The sequence below is a fragment of the Dermacentor andersoni genome, chromosome 1, assembly GCF_023375885.2.
Source record: "Dermacentor andersoni chromosome 1, qqDerAnde1_hic_scaffold, whole genome shotgun sequence".
In the NCBI taxonomy this organism is placed as follows: Eukaryota; Metazoa; Arthropoda; class Arachnida; order Ixodida; family Ixodidae; genus Dermacentor; species Dermacentor andersoni.
In genome coordinates this window covers 40,020,646-40,040,816 of record NC_092814.1, presented here as the reverse complement: position 1 = coordinate 40,040,816, position 20,171 = coordinate 40,020,646, and the positions used below count along the sequence as shown (strand labels likewise).

Sequence of the window (20,171 nt, the reverse complement as noted above, 5' to 3'; positions counted from 1 at the left end):
ATAGGCCTTTGCGGTGAAGATGCTGGTTTCCCGGTTCAGGACGTCCGATTTTGAAAATGGACCTGCAGCTGCATGCGAGATGCCGGATGACTTCGATGGGTCTGTAGAATTGTGGGCAAGAGTACTTCCATTGGAGTTCAAGGAATTGCATACGAATGTGTTCCTCTGGAGCATGTTTAGCAATATCAACAAATGACATGTTGCACTCTCTCCTGCCACAGCCATGGCGAAAGCGGCTTCGTTGGAGCCATTCTTTCCTGTGAGGTTAGGTTAGGTTAGGTTAGGTTAGGTTAGGTTAAATAGATGCATCTAAGTTAGGATCTGGTGCTGGTGTTGTGGTCGCTACCGCTACCGTATGTTGTTATTTTATGCAGTGATGCTGTTTCCAGGACACCATTACTTGGGCCCCGGCAGTCACAAGGGAAGGACCCCAGTGGACGAGGACGACCGCATTGCCAAGCGGCACGACGAGGCGTACGAAAAAGTGCAAAGCGATACCGACGTGTTTGCAGCCGACCGGGCATCTACAAAGGAGTTTTTCGGCGACTTTCTATCGACAGGCAATTGGCACTCTGCCTTGGGCGCAGCCGGTTTGGGTGCGAAGAACTTGGTCGAGGAGCACATACTACTCCCACTCCTTGGTAAGTGAACCTACAGTCACCATTTTAAGTTTATGACATAGGGTTAGGTGTGTTGCAGGGAAGCCAACTTTACAGGGGCGTTTTGCGGTGAAGCCCAACTTACAGGGGAACTAGGCAAGGAAGCTAGCTTTACAGGAGCACTAGGCGGGAAAGCTAGCTTTACAGGGGCTTTTTTTCATTTCAGACAATGTCTGATGCAAAGAGGAGACATGAGGAGGACCACGACGAGGTACCTCTACATTTTCTTTTGGAAGTGTTTTTTGGTGATGATGCGTATATCTCCAGGGACCAGCTACAGACGTTGTTGATGCAAGCGACCAAAATTATTCCCACCAGTTTAATGAGACCGTGGCGGAGTTTGCGGCAATTAATCGAGGCGTGGACGAGCTTTCAGGAGCAGATGCTGGGGAACCAGGAACATCACGACGAGGAGCTGCAAAAGATATACAATCCCCTCCGCTGTGGGCACTGCAGCTACAAGACATTCCTAAACGCCGAAGAATTGTGCATGACGTCTTTCCCGCCCGAAACGATGGAGAAGCTGAGAACATTTGTGGTGAGATTATTAGACGGTTCGAACTTGGAGCAACCCGATATGCAGTCGCCGCCGTCGCTACTCACACACGAGACACTAGCCTCCCCCACGTGCATGTCATCCACGACTGCTCCTGGAGCAATGGCAGCTGCAGATGTGTGGCATTCGCTGGCTTTGTGCGAAGACCAAACCGCTCGTCTGTTTGGTCTACAAACGCCACAGCCTGGGACTTCTTCCATCTCATCAAGTATCTGTATAGCGACCCCAGAGTTTTGGAATACTTTAAGGTGGGAGGAAGCGACTGGGGTCGTGACTGTAGAACTCAAGTTGTGGGACAACTCGAAAATTCAGGACACAAGTCCTCAAGAGTTTTGGAAATACTGCACCCGCAATTTGCGTGTGCAGCTTCATGCCACGTCGAGTCCGGAAGTTCACCAAGCCATTCAGACGATTATTCGTTACGCGCACGAGAGGGTGGGCAAACAAAGTCCCGAAAACGTACAAAGAGACAAGCGGAGGAATCCATCTATGATTGGCTCAGGGAAAACCCCGTATCGCCGCTAACGAATATTGTGCGAACTCCCAAGTGGCTTGCAGACCCCACCTTTCGGTTTATCCGACTGGACGACAAGCACCTGCAGAGGGCCATTCAAGTTTTTAACGACGAGATGTGCAGTTACACTACCCTCGACTTTATCGAGCTGTACCAACACACACAGCCATTGTTTGACGCTCCACATGGCGACTTGGATGCTCACTATATGACTGTGCAAGGCTCGTTTGATGCTGTCTTGGAACTGCTAAACTTTCAGTTTGACGACAACCAGCTCGACTGTCTGACTTTGTAAACAACCTCTATATGCTTGTCGAGAAGCTGGTGCCCAAGAAGAATTGTATTGAAGTGGTGTCTCCCCCGAGTGCTGGCAAGAACTTTTTTTTTGACGCTGTGCTTTCTTTTTATATAAACAGGGGCACTATACACAACTTTAACCGCTTTTCAAACTTTCCACTACAAGACACTGTAGGCCGCCGCATACTGGTGTGGAACGAGCCAAACTGTGAGTCTTCTGCATTTGACACGGTCAAGAAAATCTTTGGCGGCGACGTGGACTCTGTGGCAGTCAAGTACTCACCCGACCAGACCATCTCGAGAACGCCTGTCATTGTCCTCTCTAACAATGAAGTCTTTCCTGCTGACGATGCCTTTAACCACCGCATGTTTCGCTACAAGTGGAAGGCCTGTCCATTGCTCAAGCGTCATGCAAAGAAGGTGCACCCCATGTCCCTGGTGCTTTTGTATGACAAGTTTGTACTCGATGCTGACTATATGCTTGCCAGTCAAGAAATAAACCTTTCATCCTGAGTACTTGGTCAATGCTTTGCATTTTTCGTCTACAACTGCAACTGTTGGGTTAGGTTAGGTTGGGTTAGGTTAGGTTAGGTTAGGTTAGGTTTCCTCTTTCAATTCCCTTACGTGCAGTGAGGAGGGCTCTTTCACAGTAGGCCAGTTGTGAAAAAGTGTACTAGATGTATTGTTTATTGTAGAATAGCATGGATGTTCACTGTTTGAACTTACTTTCAGAAAATATAAGAAACTAGAGTATGTCCTCTGTAGATCAAGAGACCACAGATTTGATTCTACGTAGAGCTTCTGTATGGGTCTTGTTCTGAAGGCACTGGTCATGAGGAAGATAGCTAGATGGTGCACAGGATCTAGCATATTGAGGGCACTGGGTGTAGCAAATTGGTAGACTACAGCATCATAGTCCAAACACGAGCCTATAAGGCTCTTGTGCAGGGTCATGAGGCACTTCCTGTCACTACCCCATGTCGTGTGTGACAAGATTTTCAGGATACTCAAGTGTTCTTGGGCATTTACCTTTAATGTGCTTGATGTGGGAAACAAAGATAAGGGTTGAGTCTGGTATGATACCTAAGAATTTGTGTTCCGAGTTCTGAGAAACGCGTTCTTCATGCAGTTGAATATTAGGCTCCGAGACCAGGGGGGGGGTATTCTCTAAGAGTCCACCTCTGTCCATGTCCATTTCCTTTGCTGCTGAAGTGCTGATTGGCTGTGGTGCCTTGGTGCTGTGGACGCCCAGCCCACCCATTCAGAACTTTTAACAGCAGACAAAACGGACATGTACACTAGATGGACTCTTACAGAATACTTCCCCAGACATCTTTTTCTCGTAAACAGGATGCAGGAGCTTTTTTGGGGATTGAGCTAAAATCCATTCTCATTAGCCCACTAATAGCTAGTTGAACTTGTCGTTCACAGATGCGCAGGTTACATGACTTGAATCCTATGTGCACGTCATCAACAAATGCACAATAAAATAAACTCCGTGGAATATATAGGAATGCAAAGGTTCATTTTGACAATAAAAAGGGTGCAGCTAAGTATGCCACCCTGTGGCACTCCAGTTTCTTATGCAAAGTGCCCAGACGAAGTGTTTCCGATTCTAACATGGGAATTCTGGTTAGGAAGGTAGCTTTCAATTAAGCTAACCATGTTTCCACGGATTCCCATTTTGGAAAGGTCTCAATATTCCGTGGTGCCAAGTAGTATTGTATGCCTTTTTCATATTGAGGAATAACGACAGAAAGAATTGTTTATGAATGAAGGCATTGCGAATGTTGCCCTCAATGCATATGAGATGGTCAGTCGCCAACCAGCCTTCACGAAAGCCACACTGACACAGATCAAGCAGTCTGTTAGATTCCAGATAATGTAGGAGATGGCAATTAACCATTTTTTGAAAGCTTACAAAGCAACTCATAAGCACCATTGGGCTGTAGCTTTCTTATGGAGGAGGGATCTTTGCCCTGCTTCAGAACTGGAACAGCTTCTTTCCATGGAGCTGGAATATACTTAGCAGTCCAAATTTGATTAAAAATTACTAGGAGTGTCCTTAGTGTGTCTGTGTGGAGGTTTTTAATGATGTCCTACATGATTCTATTGGCTCCCAAGGCTGCACTCTTACACACATTGAAGGAGCTCTTAACTTGGCGATACTAAAAGGAAGGTTATAAGTAATTATGTGTGCACTTACAGTCAAGTGCCTTCATCATCATCCTATTTATGCCCACTGCAGGATAAAGGCCTCTCCCTGCGATCTCCAATTACCCCTGTCCTGCGCCAAATGATTCCAACTTGCGCCTGGGAATTTCTTAATTTCACCACCCTACCTAGTCTTTTGTTGTCCTCGACTGCGCTTCCCTTTCTTAGCACTCATTCTGTAACTCTAATGGTTATCCGTCCTACGCATTACATCGTATGCCCAGCTACAATTTTTTCTCCTTGTCAATTAGAAAACCAGTTATGCCCATTTGCTCTCCGATCCACACCGCTCTCTTCCTGTCTCGTAACGTTAAGTCTATCATTCTTCATTCCATCGCTCTGAGCAGTCCTTAACTTATTTTCAAACTTCTTTGTCATTCTCCAAGTTTCTGCCCCATATGTCAGCATCAACAGAATGCACTGATTGCACACCTTTCTTTTTAGTGATAATGGTAAGCTTCCAGTCAGGATCTGAGTATGTCTGCCGTATGCACTCCAACCCAATTTTATTCTTCTGTAAATTTCCTTCTCATGATCAGGGTCTCCTGCGAGTAATTGACCTAAGTAAACGTATTCCTTTGCAGACTCTAGAGGCTGACTGGTGATTCTGAACTCTTCTTACCTTGCCAGGCTATAGGTCATTATCTTTGTTTTCTGCATATTAATCTTCAACCCCACTCTTACACTCTCTCTGTTAAGGTCCTCAATCATTTGTTGTAACTCGTCCCCAGTATTACTGAACAGGACAATGTCATCTGTAAACTGAAGGTTGCCGAGATATTCGATGTCCCAAATTCATAGCTTGAATACTTCCTCCGAGCACACAGTGAATAGCATTGAAGAGATTGTGTCTCCTTGTCCGACTCCTTTCTTAATAGGTATCTTCCTACTTGTGGAGAATTAAGGTAGCTGTGGAATCTTTGTAGATATTTTCCAAGATATTTACGTAAGCCTCCTGTACTTCTTGATTACGTAATGCCTCTACGACTACTGGTATCTCTACTGAAGCAAATGCCTTTTCATAATTTATGAAAGCCACATAGAGAGGCTGATTGTACTCTGCAGATTTCTTGATTACCCGATTGATTACATGGATGGGATCCAGTGTACAGTATCCCTTCTTGAAGCCACCCTGTTCCCTTGGTTGAATGAAGTCAAGTGTTGCCCTTATTCTATTGGAAATTATCTTGGTGAATATTTTATACAATACTGGAAGTAAGCTAATGGGCCTATAATTTCAATTCTTCAATGTCTCCCTTTTTTGTGGAATAGTATAATGTTGGAATTCTTCCAGTTCTCTGGGCCCTTTAAGTCACGAGATATTTCGTATAAAGGGCCGCAAGCTTTTCCAGTATGATGTCTCCTCCATCTTTGATTAAATCAACTGGTATTCCATCTTCCCCTGTCGCCTTTCCTCATTTGTCTCCTAAGGCCCTTCTAACTTCATGAGTTATAGAAGGAGCCTCTGTAACCTGTTCATTACTACTTTCAATGTAGGTGTCCTGACTGCTCTGGGTATTGTACAGGTCAGTAAAGAATTCTGCTGCTTTTACTATATCTTCAAAATTCCTGATATTACCCTGCTTATTACCCTGAAGTGCAGTGGTGGCGTAGAGGTAGAACACCCGCCTCGCGTGCAAGAGGTCCGTGGTTCGAATCCCAGTGCCGTGCAATTTTCCACCGGATTTAAAAAAAAACGAAAAAAAGAAAAGAAATCCGCGTGTTGATCAAATTGCATAAACAGGCCTGGAGTGTGGCCTGATCCCGGTGACCAGAACCGGTAACGCACTCCCTCACCAGAGCAGGATTGGCCACCCTGGTGCAGTACTTGGCCACAACCTCCTATATGAACACAACAATCAAACCCCGGCCCTCAGTCCCCAGCAGCTGCGAAGCAACTGACCACAGCGGCGGTCAGACCTGCGACACAGCAGAGGGTGCTAAGAATCCCTGGCTCCGGACAGGCCCCCATTGGAATATGAACCTGGCAACGTTTAACGCTAGAACGTTATCTAGTGAGGCGAGTCTAGCAGTGCTATTACAGGAATTAGAGGGCTCAGTGAAGTTAGGAGGCCAAAAGAAGCATATACAGTGCTAAAAAGCGGGCACGTCCTGTGCCACCGGGGCTTAGCGGAGAGACGAGAACTAGGAGTCGGATTCCTGATTAATAAGAATGTAGCTGGTAACATACAAGAATTCTATAGCATTAACGAGAGGGTGGCAGGTCTTGTTGTGAAACTTAATAAGAGGTACAAAATGAAGGTTGTACAGGTCTACGCCCCTACATCCAGTCATGATGACCAGGAAGTCGAAAGCTTTTATGAAGACGTGGAATCGGCGATGGGCAGAGTGAAAACAAAATACACTATACTGATGGGTGACTTCAATGCCAAGGTAGGCAAGAAGCAGGCTGGAGACAAGGCAGTGGGGGAATATGGCATAGGCACTAGGAATAGCAGGGGAGAGTTAGTAGAGTTTGCGGAACAGAATAATATGCGGATAATGAATACCTTCTTCCGCAAGCGGGATAGCCGAAAGTGGACGTGGAGGAGCCCGAATGACGGGACTAGAAATGAAATAGACTTCATACTCTGCGCTAACCCTGGCATCATACAAGATGTGGACATGCTCAGCAAGGTGCGCTGCAGTGACCACAGGATGGTAAGAACTCGAGCCTAGACCTGAGGAAGGAACGGAAGAAACTGGTACATAAGAAGCCGATCAATGAGTTAGCAGTAAGAGGGAAAATAGAGGAACTCCAGATCAAGCTACAGAACAGGTATTCGGCTTTAACTCAGGAAGAGGACCTTAGTGTTGAAGCAGTGAACGACAATCTTGTGGACATCATTAAGGAGTGTGCAATAGAAGTCAGTGGTAACTCCGTTAGACAGGATATACCAGTAAGCTATCACAGGAGACGAAAGATCTGATCAAGAAACGCCAATGTATCAAAGCCTCTAACCCTACAGCTAGAATAGAACTGGCAGAACTTTCGAAGTTAATCAACAAGCGTAAGACAGCTGACATAAGGAAGTATAATATGGATAGAATTGAACATGTTCTCAGGAACGGAGGAAGCCTAAAAGCAGTGAAGAAGAAACTAGGCATTGGCAAAAATCAGATGTATGCGTTAAGAGACAAAGCTGGCAATATCATTACTAATATGGATGAGATAGCTAAAGTGACTGAGCAGTTCTATAGAGATTTATACCGTACCAGTGGGACCCACGACGATAATCGAAGAGAGAATAGTCTAGAGGAATTCGAAATCCCACAGGTAACGCCGGAAGAAGTAAAGAAAGCCTTGGGAGCTATGTAAAGGGGGAAGGCAGCTGGGGAGGATCAGGTAACAGCAGATTTGTTGAAGGATGGTGGGCAGATTGTTCTAGAGAAACTGGCTGCCCTGTATACGCAATGCCTCATGACCTCGAGCGTACCGGAATCTTGGAAGAATGCTAACATAATCCTAATCCATAAGAAAGGGGACGCCAAAGACTTGAAAAATTATAGACCGGTCAGCTTACTGTCAGTTGCCTACTAACTATTTACTAAGGTAATCGCAAATGGAATCAGGAACACCTTAGACTTCTGTCAAGCAATGGACCAGGCAGGATTCTGTAAAGGCTACTCAACAATAGACCATATTCACACTATCAATCAGGTGATAGAGAAATGTGCGAAATATAACGAACCCTTGTAGCTTTCATTGATTACGAGAAAGCGTTTGATTCTGTCGAAACCTCAGCAGTCATGGAGGCATTACGGAATCAGGGTGTAGACAAGCCGTATGTAAAAATACTGAAAGATATCGTTAGCGGCTCTACTTAGGGCAGGTAGTGACGGCGGATCCAGATCATGAGACGGAAATAATCAGAATAAGAATGGGCTGGGGTGCATTTGGCAGGCATTCTCAGATCATGAGCAGCAGGTTGCCATTATCCCTCAAGAGAAAAGTGTATAATAGCTGTGTCTTACCAGTACTCACCTACGGGGCAGAAACCTGGAGGCTTACGAAAAGGGTTCTACTTAAATCGAGGACGATGCAACGAGCTATGGAAAGAAGAATGATGGGTGTAACGTTAAGGGATAAGAAAAGAGCAGATTGGGTGAGGGAACAAACGCGAGTTAATGACATCTTAGTTGAAATCAAGAAAAAGAAATGGGCATGGGCAGGGCATGTAATGAGGAGGGAAGATAACCGATGATCATTAAGGGTTACGGACTGGATTCCAAGGGAAGGGAAGCATAGCAGGGGGCGGCAGAAAGTTAGGTGGGCGGATGAGATTAAGAAGTTTGCAGGGACGACATGGCCACAATTAGTACATGATCGGGGTTCTTGGAGAAGTATGGGAGAGGCCTTTGCCCTGCAGTGTGCATAACCAGGCTGATGATGATGATGATGACCCTGCTTATCTTTCAGTGCATACATCTTGGCTTGTCCTATGTCAAGTTTCTTTCTCACTGATTTCATGCTGCGTCCATTTATTTCTGCTTCCTCATTCCTACGTTATATCCCTTACTTTCTCCTTGTTCAGTTTGGACAGTTCTGTAAATTCTATCTGATCTCTTGAGTTGGACAGTTTCATTCTTTGTCATTTCTTTATGAGGTCTTTTGTTACTTAGGAGAGCTTACCTACTGGTTGAATTGGTGCCTTACCTCCTACTTCAATTGCTGCTTCTTAAGCCAGTCTAGTTACGGTTTCTTTCATTCCCTCTGTGTCATCCTTTATCCCTCTGTTCTGAGGCTGAATATTTGTTTGCAAGCACCAGCTAAGTTGGTCTGCTTTTACACTTACTGCGTCTAGGGTTAGCGCCTGTTTCTTCTTGATCAATTTTGCTCTTTCTCTCTTCAAATTCAGGTGAATCCTAGACCTCACTAACCTATGATCACTGCACTTTACCCTTCTTAACACTTCTACATCCTGCACTATTCTGGGATCAGCAGAAAGTATGAAATCGATTTCATTCCTTGTTTCACCATTAGGGCTTTTCTAGGTACACTTTTTGTTGCTATACTTTCTGAAGAAGGTGTTCATTATTCGCAGCTTATTCCTTTCTGCGAATTCTACTAACGTCTTTCTTTAGTGTTTCTATACCTGATGCCATAGTCGCCAAATGCTTGTTCACCAGCCTGCTTTTTCCCCACTTTTGCATTGGTCGCCCATTACTACAGTATCCTGAGTTTGCACTTATGACTAATTCTACATCTTCATAAAACTGATCTACATCATCATCATCATGACTGGAGGTTGGAGCATAGGCTTGTACCACCTTTAATCTATAGTACCTCTTATTAAGTTTTATTATGACTACTGCTACGCTCTCATTAATGCTGTAGAATTCGTCAATGTTGCCCCCTATGTCCTTATGTATTAGGAATCCTACCCCATATAACTTCCTATCTGGGAGTCCTCTATAGCAGAAGACGTGGCCGTTAGTCAGCACCATATAAGCCTCACCAGTTTTTCTAACCTCACTAAAGCCCATGATATACCAAACAATGCCTGATAGTTCCTTAAAGAGTCCTGCTAAGTTAGCCTCACTCATAAGAGTTCAGGTGTTAAAAGTTGCAAGAATCAGTTTCCATTGGCGGCCTGTCCAGGTCCAGAGATTCTTAGCACCCTCTGCTGCGTTGCAGGTCTGACCGCTGCCTTGGTCTCTCAGCTCCCAGGGCAGAGCTCTTACACATATTGAAGGAGCTCTTAACTCGGTGATACTAAAGTGCCTTCCGTTCAGCTAATTGTTTAAGAAATGATTTGGAATACTGGATCAAGGTAGACCCATGCTCGAAGTGTTCACTAAAAGCGTTGGCCTGGTCTTCCAAGCTGTTTCCTTGTTCAATGACTAGGGTTAATGGATGGGTTTCCTGCCCCTTTAGCCTTCTAGGGCCATTCCATACTTTGGACTCCTTTGTGTAATATCTTATGCTAGGGAAAAACATCTTCCAGCTTCCCCTCCTTACTGTTGTCATGCCTGATACATTGAGAATAAAAGTTAAAATATGGTACTCTGTCATTAATACTAAAATTGTTATTAAAATCTCGTGTTAAGTAGGTTGAACCTTTAAATCTTTTCCAGTCAGCCGACAGTATTTTCCAATGGGGGGCTTGTGGTGGACTGTGATGTTGCTGTATTAAATTCAGCATAACAAGAAAGTGGTCACTCCCAAATGTATTCTTCACGAAATTGCATTCTATGTTAGAAAAAAGGGCTGCAGTGCCAATTATTAAATCTATGGAAGAATATTAATCGTGTTGCATGTTGTAATAGGCAGGCCCTTTTTTATTAAAGAGGCACGCACCAGAGGTTACGAGAAAGTTTTCTATAAGTCAGCCCCTGGCATCACGCCTGGAGTCTCCCCACAATGTGCAGTGAGCATTAAAATCACCAGCAACAGTTTATGGTTCTGGGAACTGGTCAATTAGCATGTAAACTTCCATTTTGCCAAGTTTAAATACAACAGATGGTTACCAACTTATTGAAAAGCATCGCTTGGAAACCGGCTCGAGTGGTGTCTGAAGAGAGATTCTGGCAAGCAACAGAATTATTTTACAATTATTGCTACACCTCTGGATGAGGCAACAGCATTGTCAATGCCTTTACACAAAACAGCATGTTGTCCGAGGAAGTTTGTGTGGGTTTTAGATGTGTTTACTAAAAACACAGCACCTTTGGATTATATTTATTAAGGAGTTCTCCGATATTGTGAGGTTATGTAGACGTGCTCTTACATTCCACTGTAAACTCTGTGCATCCATTCTGAACCGTGTGTGTTTGTGCTGTGTGCTCAAGGTTGCAAAATTAGCTAATGGAGCCCTTCCTGTGCACCATAATGCATTTTTTTTTTTTATCGGTCAATAGAATCACACCGCTCCTTAGGTGCTGGCTGCACTCTCACATTTGGTGTTGTGTCCATGGCATCTTACGTAGGCACTGGACATGCGCTCTTGCGAGTGATGTGTTTGCCTTAAAAGCGTCGCATCAAAAGTTAAGACCTTGGAGGTTGATGGGCCCTTCTTGGATGGCAGAGCAGCACTACTGCAACCGCCGAGGGGGCAGATGGCATCACGGCCGGCTCGCTGTGTGTGTGCCAGATAGTCACCAGGAGCCATTGTGGCACAGCCTCTTGATGCACCGCTTCGGCAAAGCTGATTTTTGGCAGGTAGAACACCTGGCTTCGTGCCTCTTTAAATGAAATGTTTCGTTTTACTTTAACTGTGACAATTTCAGTTTTTTTTTTTCAGCATGGGCAGGACCGTGAGTAGGCGACGTGCTTCCCATCATAGTTCACACAGTGAAGAGAGTTTTCACAAGATTTAGAGGTGTGTTCATGATCACTGCATTTCGCACAAGTTTGGCGGCCTCAGCAGTTCTGTGAACTGTGGCCGAATCGCTGGCATTGGAAACATCCGAGAGGATTTGGTAGGTATGGCCTCGCACAAAGTTTGATCTACACGGCCTGAATGGACCCAGGCGAAACACTTGATCCGAAAGTAAGCACCAGGGGCTTAGTCTGGATTTCTTTGCTGTCACGCCTCATCTTAATTCGTTTAACGTTGATAACATTCTGCTCACTGCAGCCTTCCAAGAGTTCAGCCTCAGTCAGCTCCAACAAATCATCATCTGAGAAAATGCCGAGGGTGGCGTTAATTGTATGGTGCGGGGTTGCTGTTACTGGGACATCCCCAAATGACACTAGATTGGGATGTTTTTCATATTGTTTAAGATCGCAGAGCTCCAGAAGCAGATCACCACTTGCCATTTTCAATACTTTGTAACCTGGACCAAAAACTTCAGTCAGGGATTTCGATACAAGGAAGGGTGAGATCACTCTTACCGTCTTATAAGCCTTATCAGAGTGTATGATATGAAATTGTGGAAAGTTTCGTGTTTGGTTGCCAAAAAATTGAAAAACATTTTTGATGCACCCTCATTAATTCTGAAGGCGATCAGGGAAACAGCTGTCCATAAGTAGACATGGGGTTTTCAGCAGCGATGCCAACCACCATCGAAGAAGCACCAATGCGGGGATGTGACAGGAATTCCTGCAAGGGAAGCCCTGCCGAAGCCATCTGTACATCGCTGCTATAACCAAATACAGCATAACCAAGACTGGTTAACAGCCCGAAAAATCGGAAGTAAAACGAAGTGACTAGAAGACAGATTAAATTGAAAGTAAGAGAACGACGAAGATTGGAGAGGAGGACACGAAAAGGCGACTGCCAACTTTCTCCAGATGGGTCAGTCTGGAGGTGCCATCTATGTGAAGCAGAGGCCACAAAGGTGTTTCAGGTGGATCAGTCCAGAGGTGTCATCTATGTGAAGCAAAGGCCAAAGAGGTGCACTGCCTCCGACTGGGTGCCTTAAAGGTCCAAACAACTGGCATTGGCTCAACCCCCAGAATCCCCCATTCCCCAGACACAGCTAAGTCGTGCATGGCTACACACGGGAGGGTCTAACCCTCATATGCTCGGGTACGTGATGTAAAAACGTACCGAACGCCTGCTGAAGCAGACACCCCTGTGGGGCTTATCTATTTAGTGGATGAAACAGTTTGCTTACGTTTAGAGCAACAGATTTTTTATGCAAAAAGAAATATGTAAGTTTCACAAGGCACAATGATTCTATAGGAGGGGCTGGCATATCAGTGTGAACTGAAACAGCAGTGTTGAAGGCTAAAGTGGGCAACACACAGAGTAAGCACTGCACACTCCCGTTTCAACATACCCTTACAAAAAATTGACAGATCTACTGGCTTTCCACTTATTTGATCACAAAGCTTTTCTTGTGCAATGCAGGACTAAACTACAGAATACCATCACATTTTGTGAAGACTGAGGACAAGTATCTCAAAACTCGTGCTAGGCTCAAGTAAGGTTATTGTATGAAAGGAGCCATATACAGTAACTCTAGGTGCAAGGTCTTTAAATTAGGACATTCCTTTAACACCGACTGACTTCGATTCCACAGCTGCAAACAGCGCTCTAAAGTAATGAATTTTATTTAGCTGATACTAATTATTAGGGCTGGCAGCCCTAATAATCAGCTCTTAGAAGTAATAATAATAATAAGCCCTTAGAAGTTGGAGAAGTATGGGAAAGGCCTTTGCCCTTCAGTGGGTGTAACCAGGCTGATGATGACGATGAATTATTAAGGAATGAGTGGTTTCCTTACATACGCTAATGCGCACCGCTGCTAATAATGTGTTGCAGAAAGAAAATAACATCTTTACTGCACTGCCTAAGAAGATTGGCCCTTTTTTCTTGAAGCAGTGGTGTTCGCTGGTTAGAAAATTTATACATATATATCTATTTATGCGGCGTGTCCAAACTATCGTGCACCAAAAGTTAAGAATGTGCAAATGCCATGTAGCTGGATAGAACCAAGGTAATGTAGTTTGCTGTCAATTGGCGATACTCAGATTACTTTTTTCTGAAGCAGGGTTTGGGTACGAGCTAGTTGGTAAACATCAAACCATTGTAAACATCACTTACAACGTGTACATAGACAGAGGGACCGAAAGAATGATGAAGACAAGCACTTGAAAGAATGACGAAGACAAGCACTTGTCTTCGTCATTCTTTCGGTTTCTCTGTCTATGTACATGCTGTAAGTGATGCTTACTTTTCTTCATTCCACCTAATTACTTAACTTGTTTTAATCAATCAACTTCCCAAATATTGTAATTAGATGAAAAGTGTCAATGAGAAAATTGTAAAGCAACATGAAAAACTCCCTATACAGCGATTACCAGACTTAGATGGGCTAGTTGGTTGCTGGCTTGATGGAACATGGCTATAATGGCGTGTTTTGAGGACAAGACGAAGAAATAATGCACACAGGACACGCGCCGATCTGTCCTGTGTGCATTCTTTCTGTGTCCAGTCCTCAAAACGTGCCATTATAACCATGTTCCCCATACAGTTTTCGGTTGCTCAATACATGCTACATAAAGGTTTTTCCAAGTGTGAAAGAAGCTTGTGAATACATGCAAAATTGCTGGAGGACTCGCCACTTAACTTTACATGTATTCAAGGGCTTCTTTTATGCTCAGAAAAACACTTACGTAGCACGTATTCAGCAACAGAAGGCTGTATAGGGAGTTTTTCATGTTGCCCTACAATTTTATCAGTGAGACTTTTCATCTAATTATGATATCTGAGAAGTTGATTAATTAAGACTAATTATGTAATTAAGCAGAAAGCAACACAAAAATCTGAGTATCTCCAAGTGATGGCAGGCAACCTTACCTTGGTTCTGTCCAGTTACATGGCATTTGCATATTTTTAAATTTTGGTGCATGATAGCTGGGACACCCAGCATATATATAAACACATATATACATGCCAAGCATCCTGTAAACGAATACAAGCTCATTGAGGCAATTTTAAGTAAATAAATCACTGAAAGCTAGTAGTGCTACAAAGTAATCTTGTGTCACGCAGGAAGGAGCATCAGTGTATCTGCACAACACGTTCTTGTCGCTTGCACATCTGTTCTGAACTGACATCACAAGGAACTGAATTTCTGTGAATGAATTTCTGTTAACTGTGAATGAATTTGTTATTCCTCTCCAAATGAACTATGTCCCTAGCAAATAGTGCTCATGCAAAATGGGAAATGGATGACAAAGAAACAGCTTTTTTTCCCCCAACATTTGTAAATGCAGAAAGTTACAGAAAAGATTAAACAAGGAAAAATGTTCTGACTTTCAGCTCTTAACACCTTAATTGGTCCATTCTCACCATGCTGTTTTGCTTCATCCTCATTGCAGTCTGTCAACTCATTCTCCGAGTCAGGCGGGAACATCAGCGTACCTGCACAATGCATTATTGTTGTGTCTTGCTTATCCTTTTTTAAAGTGCCAACAGAGGCATTGTGAATAGAAGTAGCATTTTTACTCTGCAAACAAGTTGTAGTACATGACAGTTAGATCTCACATGAAATGATAAGCAGATGACCAAGATAGCAGTTTCTTTACCAAAAAAATTATAAGCAGGAAGCTGGAGAAAAATAAAAAGACCTTAAAAGATTATCCATATTCAACCCACATCTTGAAATCTATGTGAAGCGAAGCTTTCCTGACGTGAAGTCAAGAGCTTGACGAAATGTCTGGTCGTGAAGTAAAGACCAGACATGAGGTTCGCAGAGTTCTCTACTCTGGGAACCTCATAACAGGGAGAAAACAACAGAAAAACAATAAATGATTATCCAGATCCAACACACATCTTGGAGTCTATGTGAAGGAAAGTTTTCCTGAAGTTGTTAACCAAATGCTATAAATTTGCCCATTTCGTTCCGGAGTCTGGCATAAAGGAAACTGGCACGTAAGCATGTGCTCTCACATTCTCGTGCTACTCAATGAGACACACAGTGATTGTTTCAAACAGCAAGTTGGCATCGGTACGATAAAAGTATACATGCGATTATGTGCTAATGGTTAGAAGCATTGAGCGGGGGTATCGAGGTTTGATCCCACCATCGGGCATGTAATTCAATTGTTTTAAGTATGAACTATTCGGCACGACAGCAGCATCTAGCAGCCATGGCCACAGATGTCCGAGAATGTTTGCAAGAAAAAAAAAAAAGGCTTTGCATTAAAATAAAATACATCTTTTAGACCATAAATCTCTGGTCAGTTCTCACCATAGTGCCGATTTTCAGCATCCCTGCAGACAGTCAGATCATCATCCGAGTCATCAATGGAGTCACGAGTAACACCATTGGTGAAGGACTCTGCCCATCCACTGAGGTCGACAGGAAGTTTGAAGGTGTCTGGATCAAAGGAAGCCTTCTTGGCAGGACGTCGTGCCTTCCTTGCAGACCGAGATGCACCGTGTCCTCTATTACGAGATTTCGTCGGCATTTTCCTTCGCGCACCTCCATGGCAATCTGCACAGTCAAATTCTGTGTTTGGATGCAGCACATATATGACAGTATCTACTCTGTATAAGCCTTGATCTTGTGTAAAAGATGCCTGTCACAACTTAACAGGTTATTGAAAATCTTGTATATTGTTCGTTTTGATTTAATAAGGAGCTGTCAACCTTTATGAAGCCTCAATTACTTGAGTGCAAGAACAATCACTAATTCAAAATATACGTAAGCAAAATAGAAAATCGGGTGAGTTGGTATAGGTAGACCATGACCAGTATTGCACCTTTTAATATGACCAGTTTCAAATGGTTACCAAGTGCAGCGCAGTGGCAAGGAAAGTCAGCTTACGTCATTGAAACTGTAGGCTGGTAGTTTATGGTATTAGTGCAAACAAGTGACACATGCACCAGTCAGCTTAGTGATGCGGCTGACATGACTGTTATCAAAAGCAGCATATGATAAATTTATTTCCCCATCAATACAGGTTGATAGAAGGCGGGAGGCTAAAAAGAAAAAGAACACTTGGCGTGGGTCACACACCTCACATTTATTAAGGCGAAAGCCTTTCTAGGCTCATGGTGAAGTTTGTTTCAGCAGACCTGACCGCCGGAGTGTCCGCCGAAGCATCATCACACCATATGAAGACAGATTAAAGAATGAAAAGTGATTGATAGTGACAGTTAATGAATGATAACATTATAATAGAAATTGGTAGAGGTTTATAATGACTAGTATTGACTAATAGTGACTACTAATGACTCCAAAATGACCTGATTATATGTCTAACGATGGCTTGTAATGAGCACAATTGATTAGAAATTATAAGAAATGCCTAGTAATGAGTAGTAATGACTAAAATGACTATGAAATGAAATGACCAATATGTCTAACAATGGCTTGTAATGACCACAATTGATTACAAATGACTAAAAATGCTTACTAGTGAGCAGCAATGACTGACTGACTGAAACAACTTGTAATGACCATGGAATGACCAATATACTAACGACAACTTGTAACAACTACAATTGATTAGAAATGACTAAAAATGCTTAGTAATGACCAGTAATGACTTAAAAGACTTGTAATGTCTACTAATAACTATGATATGACCAACATGTCTAACAATAAATTGTAACGACTACAATTGATTGAAAATGACTAAAAATACTAATGAGACGAATGATAAGAGGAGGAAGAGTAAGCTTTCGCCGTTCACCTCTTGAGAGAGATCTTAGGAGACCCTTTAATTGTTTATATGCACCTCTGCATATTGATACCCACAACAAAACTGGCCCTTTCATCTTTCTTCAATTTGTGCTTATTTGCATTCGACATGAGATAAGCCTGGCCTCCTTCCAATCCTATCAGTACACAGCAGCCTTCTCTCCCCTCTTATACCAAGTGCTCAATGGAAGAGAGAGACTTGTCCTTGGCAGTTTCTGTTAAAAATTGTCTGCACAAGTGAGACTTTTCATCCCCACTTCAAAGGCTGCTTAGCTGCAACAAGACAAGCAAACAATCTAAATTTTACTATAAAGTGCAATCTTTCCTAAGTAACTGCTTTTAACTGGCACTAAGGGGTCAATTCATTAAAGACAGTGACTGACTGCTGCACAAATTCTAAAAAATTGTGGGGTTTTACGTGCCAAAACCACTTTCTGATTATGAGGCACGCCGTAGTGGAGGACTCCGGAAATTTCGACCACCTGGGGTTCTTTAACGTGCACCTAAATCTAAGCACACGGGTGTTTTCGCATTTCGCCCCCATCGAAATGCGGCCGCCGTGGCCGGGATTCGATCCCGCGACCTAAATATGTATTACTGAGCCCTTCGTTAAATGGTGCACAAGAGCTCAGGACACACCATATTGTCTACCCAGCCATGTTTTTCGAAACAAGAAAAATCCTCCCACTAAATAATTTGCACTGTATTATACTACATTTTCCTGCACTACACTGTTAGATTAAGTGGCCCACACAACATTCATCAGGTTCACCATTTCACCGAATTTTTGAATTTTATATATATGGAGGTGCATGTTCGTGTATTGGATAAAGAAAAAGAAGAGAAAAAATCCAAGCACCAGAGTATGTGCATATGTGAACGTTGAACTGATGGAAAAGGATATACTGTATACACTGACACATGCAGCCAAAGGAAGTTCACAGATGCAAGTTGATGAGGGGCATATGAAAGACAGCAGTTCTGCCATTGTGTGGCATTGTGCAGAAATGCAAACCCAGAAGGGCATTCATACTTGATGCACCATCAGAGAGGTGCAACTCAGATCGAGCCATGCCTTGGACATTAAGCAAAAAAGCACAGCATCCCCAAAGCATGCAATCCACGTGAAGGTGTGGTTTCAGAACTTAGTCAAAGTGATCACACCAGTCTTCTATTTCAGAGAAAGGTGTACTACATGCAACAGTGCACTAGTGCATGACGTTGGTGGCACAATGTTTGTGCATGACAGCTTTATGCCTCTGATAATGGCAAGAAAACCTGAACAGTGACCCAGCTGCAGATATGTGTACTGTCGGCATCAGTTAAGCTGTTAGTGAGTTATTCGAATGCGATTCTGGTTTTATGTTCAAACTGTAAGGATGCTGATGTCAGTATATAAATGTAATTGTCAGTAGACTTAGCAGACTGGATAGTTATCTGCAATAGATATAACTCCATGACAGAATGCAATAACCTGAAGAAAAGCTGAATGAAGGAAAAGTAGTGTAGTTCATGCAGAACAGCAGGGCAGTTGCTGTTAATATTGATTCACATGTATGCAGTTTTTCAGTATTGCCACAATGCAAAAATATACAGCATGCCCAATCAAATAAAAACAAGAAGTCAATATGCACATTTGCATAAACCACTTAAAAATATTTTTAGGTTGCACAGAGATGACAATGGGGAAAATGATAGTGCTGCAGCAACCACCACTTATTTCTGTTTATGTACAGTCTGTTTCACACTTAGGGGAAAACTCGGAGCGCGTGGCATCGGCGATGCGGCGAGCGCTAGAGTCGCGCGGCGGAAGCAGCTCGCGCAGGCGCAGAAGCTCTAGGGGCGGAGTCGTGATCTGCGTCGTCTGCTACGGCGGCGCGCGCTGGCCGCATTGTCGGGAAGAGTGCTACGGTCAGAGGCAGTGTGCGTATTCCATTGTTACTGCGGGAACTGAGCCGATATTCCTTATTAAGCGTTGTGCAACGCCAAACTGCGCTTTCATTGGCCACATTCGAGTTCTACGAACTTCTTTTGACGACATGCTTCTTTCGTTCTTTCGAAAGGTCGGGGTACTTAGTGCGTGCACGTATATTTCTTCGCTGTGTGTGTTACCGTAACACGCAGCGACAAGAAAGGGACACCGAACGCTGCGCGCAACGTGCTCGGTCATTATTTGGCGCGAAAGGAAAACACTCAATATAATGACTGTGCGAGTCGAACACGATGAAATCAATGGATAAGAATAAAAGAATACTTTAGGTTGAGGCATTGAGCTGAAAGTGTTTCTTCTCGACAATAATTCATTACACAAGACAGGCTCTGCCAGCCGACGAGGAAATGCACGCGTCACGCTCAGAACATCACTTAGTGCCTCGTCATGTCCCCAGCGGCAGCGATGACAGCGCTAATTCTGGAGGGCAGTGATGTGTAAAGTGACTCCGTAAGCGATATGTCCATTCGGAGCACGTCCCACTCACTCACGATGGTGGACCAGAGCCTGTCCTCGGACAACCCATGCAGAGGATGGCGCGCCAGCGATAATTTCAATAAGCCCCAAACATTTTCAATGATGTTGAGGTCCGGGGATTGGGGCGGCCACTCCAGGACAGTGACGCCGCGCTCATGCAGCAGTTCTTGCAGAACACGAGCAGCGTGGATCGCCGACCTATCGTGTTGGAATATATAGTCGCGTTCCGGGAACGGGCCGTCAAGAACGTAGGGAATGAGTACATCGTCTATGATTTCCCCGTACCTTTCAGCGGTGAACTTGCCTTCTAAGCGTATCAGTGGGCCAAGACCATCTTTGGTAATGCAAGCCCACACGCTC

The 20,171-nt window shown here is 43.7% G+C and overlaps 1 protein-coding gene and 1 pseudogene across 3 annotated transcripts in view; one reads left to right on the top strand and one right to left on the bottom strand.

The window, feature by feature from the left end:
- LOC126545259 (uncharacterized) overlaps positions 1-20,171 on the bottom strand; it is a 50,877-nt gene that overhangs the window by 17,836 nt on the left and 12,870 nt on the right. For all 3 annotated transcript variants that reach the window (XM_055061354.2, XM_055061353.2, XM_072285893.1), the window contains 2 exons: positions 15,887-16,132; positions 14,986-15,057 (listed from right to left, as the gene is read on the bottom strand). In XM_055061354.2, the coding sequence (XP_054917329.2) occupies positions 14,986-15,057; positions 15,887-16,132 (318 nt within the window). The remainder of the gene's footprint in view (positions 1-14,985; positions 15,058-15,886; positions 16,133-20,171) is intronic.
- LOC129380437 (uncharacterized) lies at positions 300-2,567 on the top strand (annotated as a pseudogene).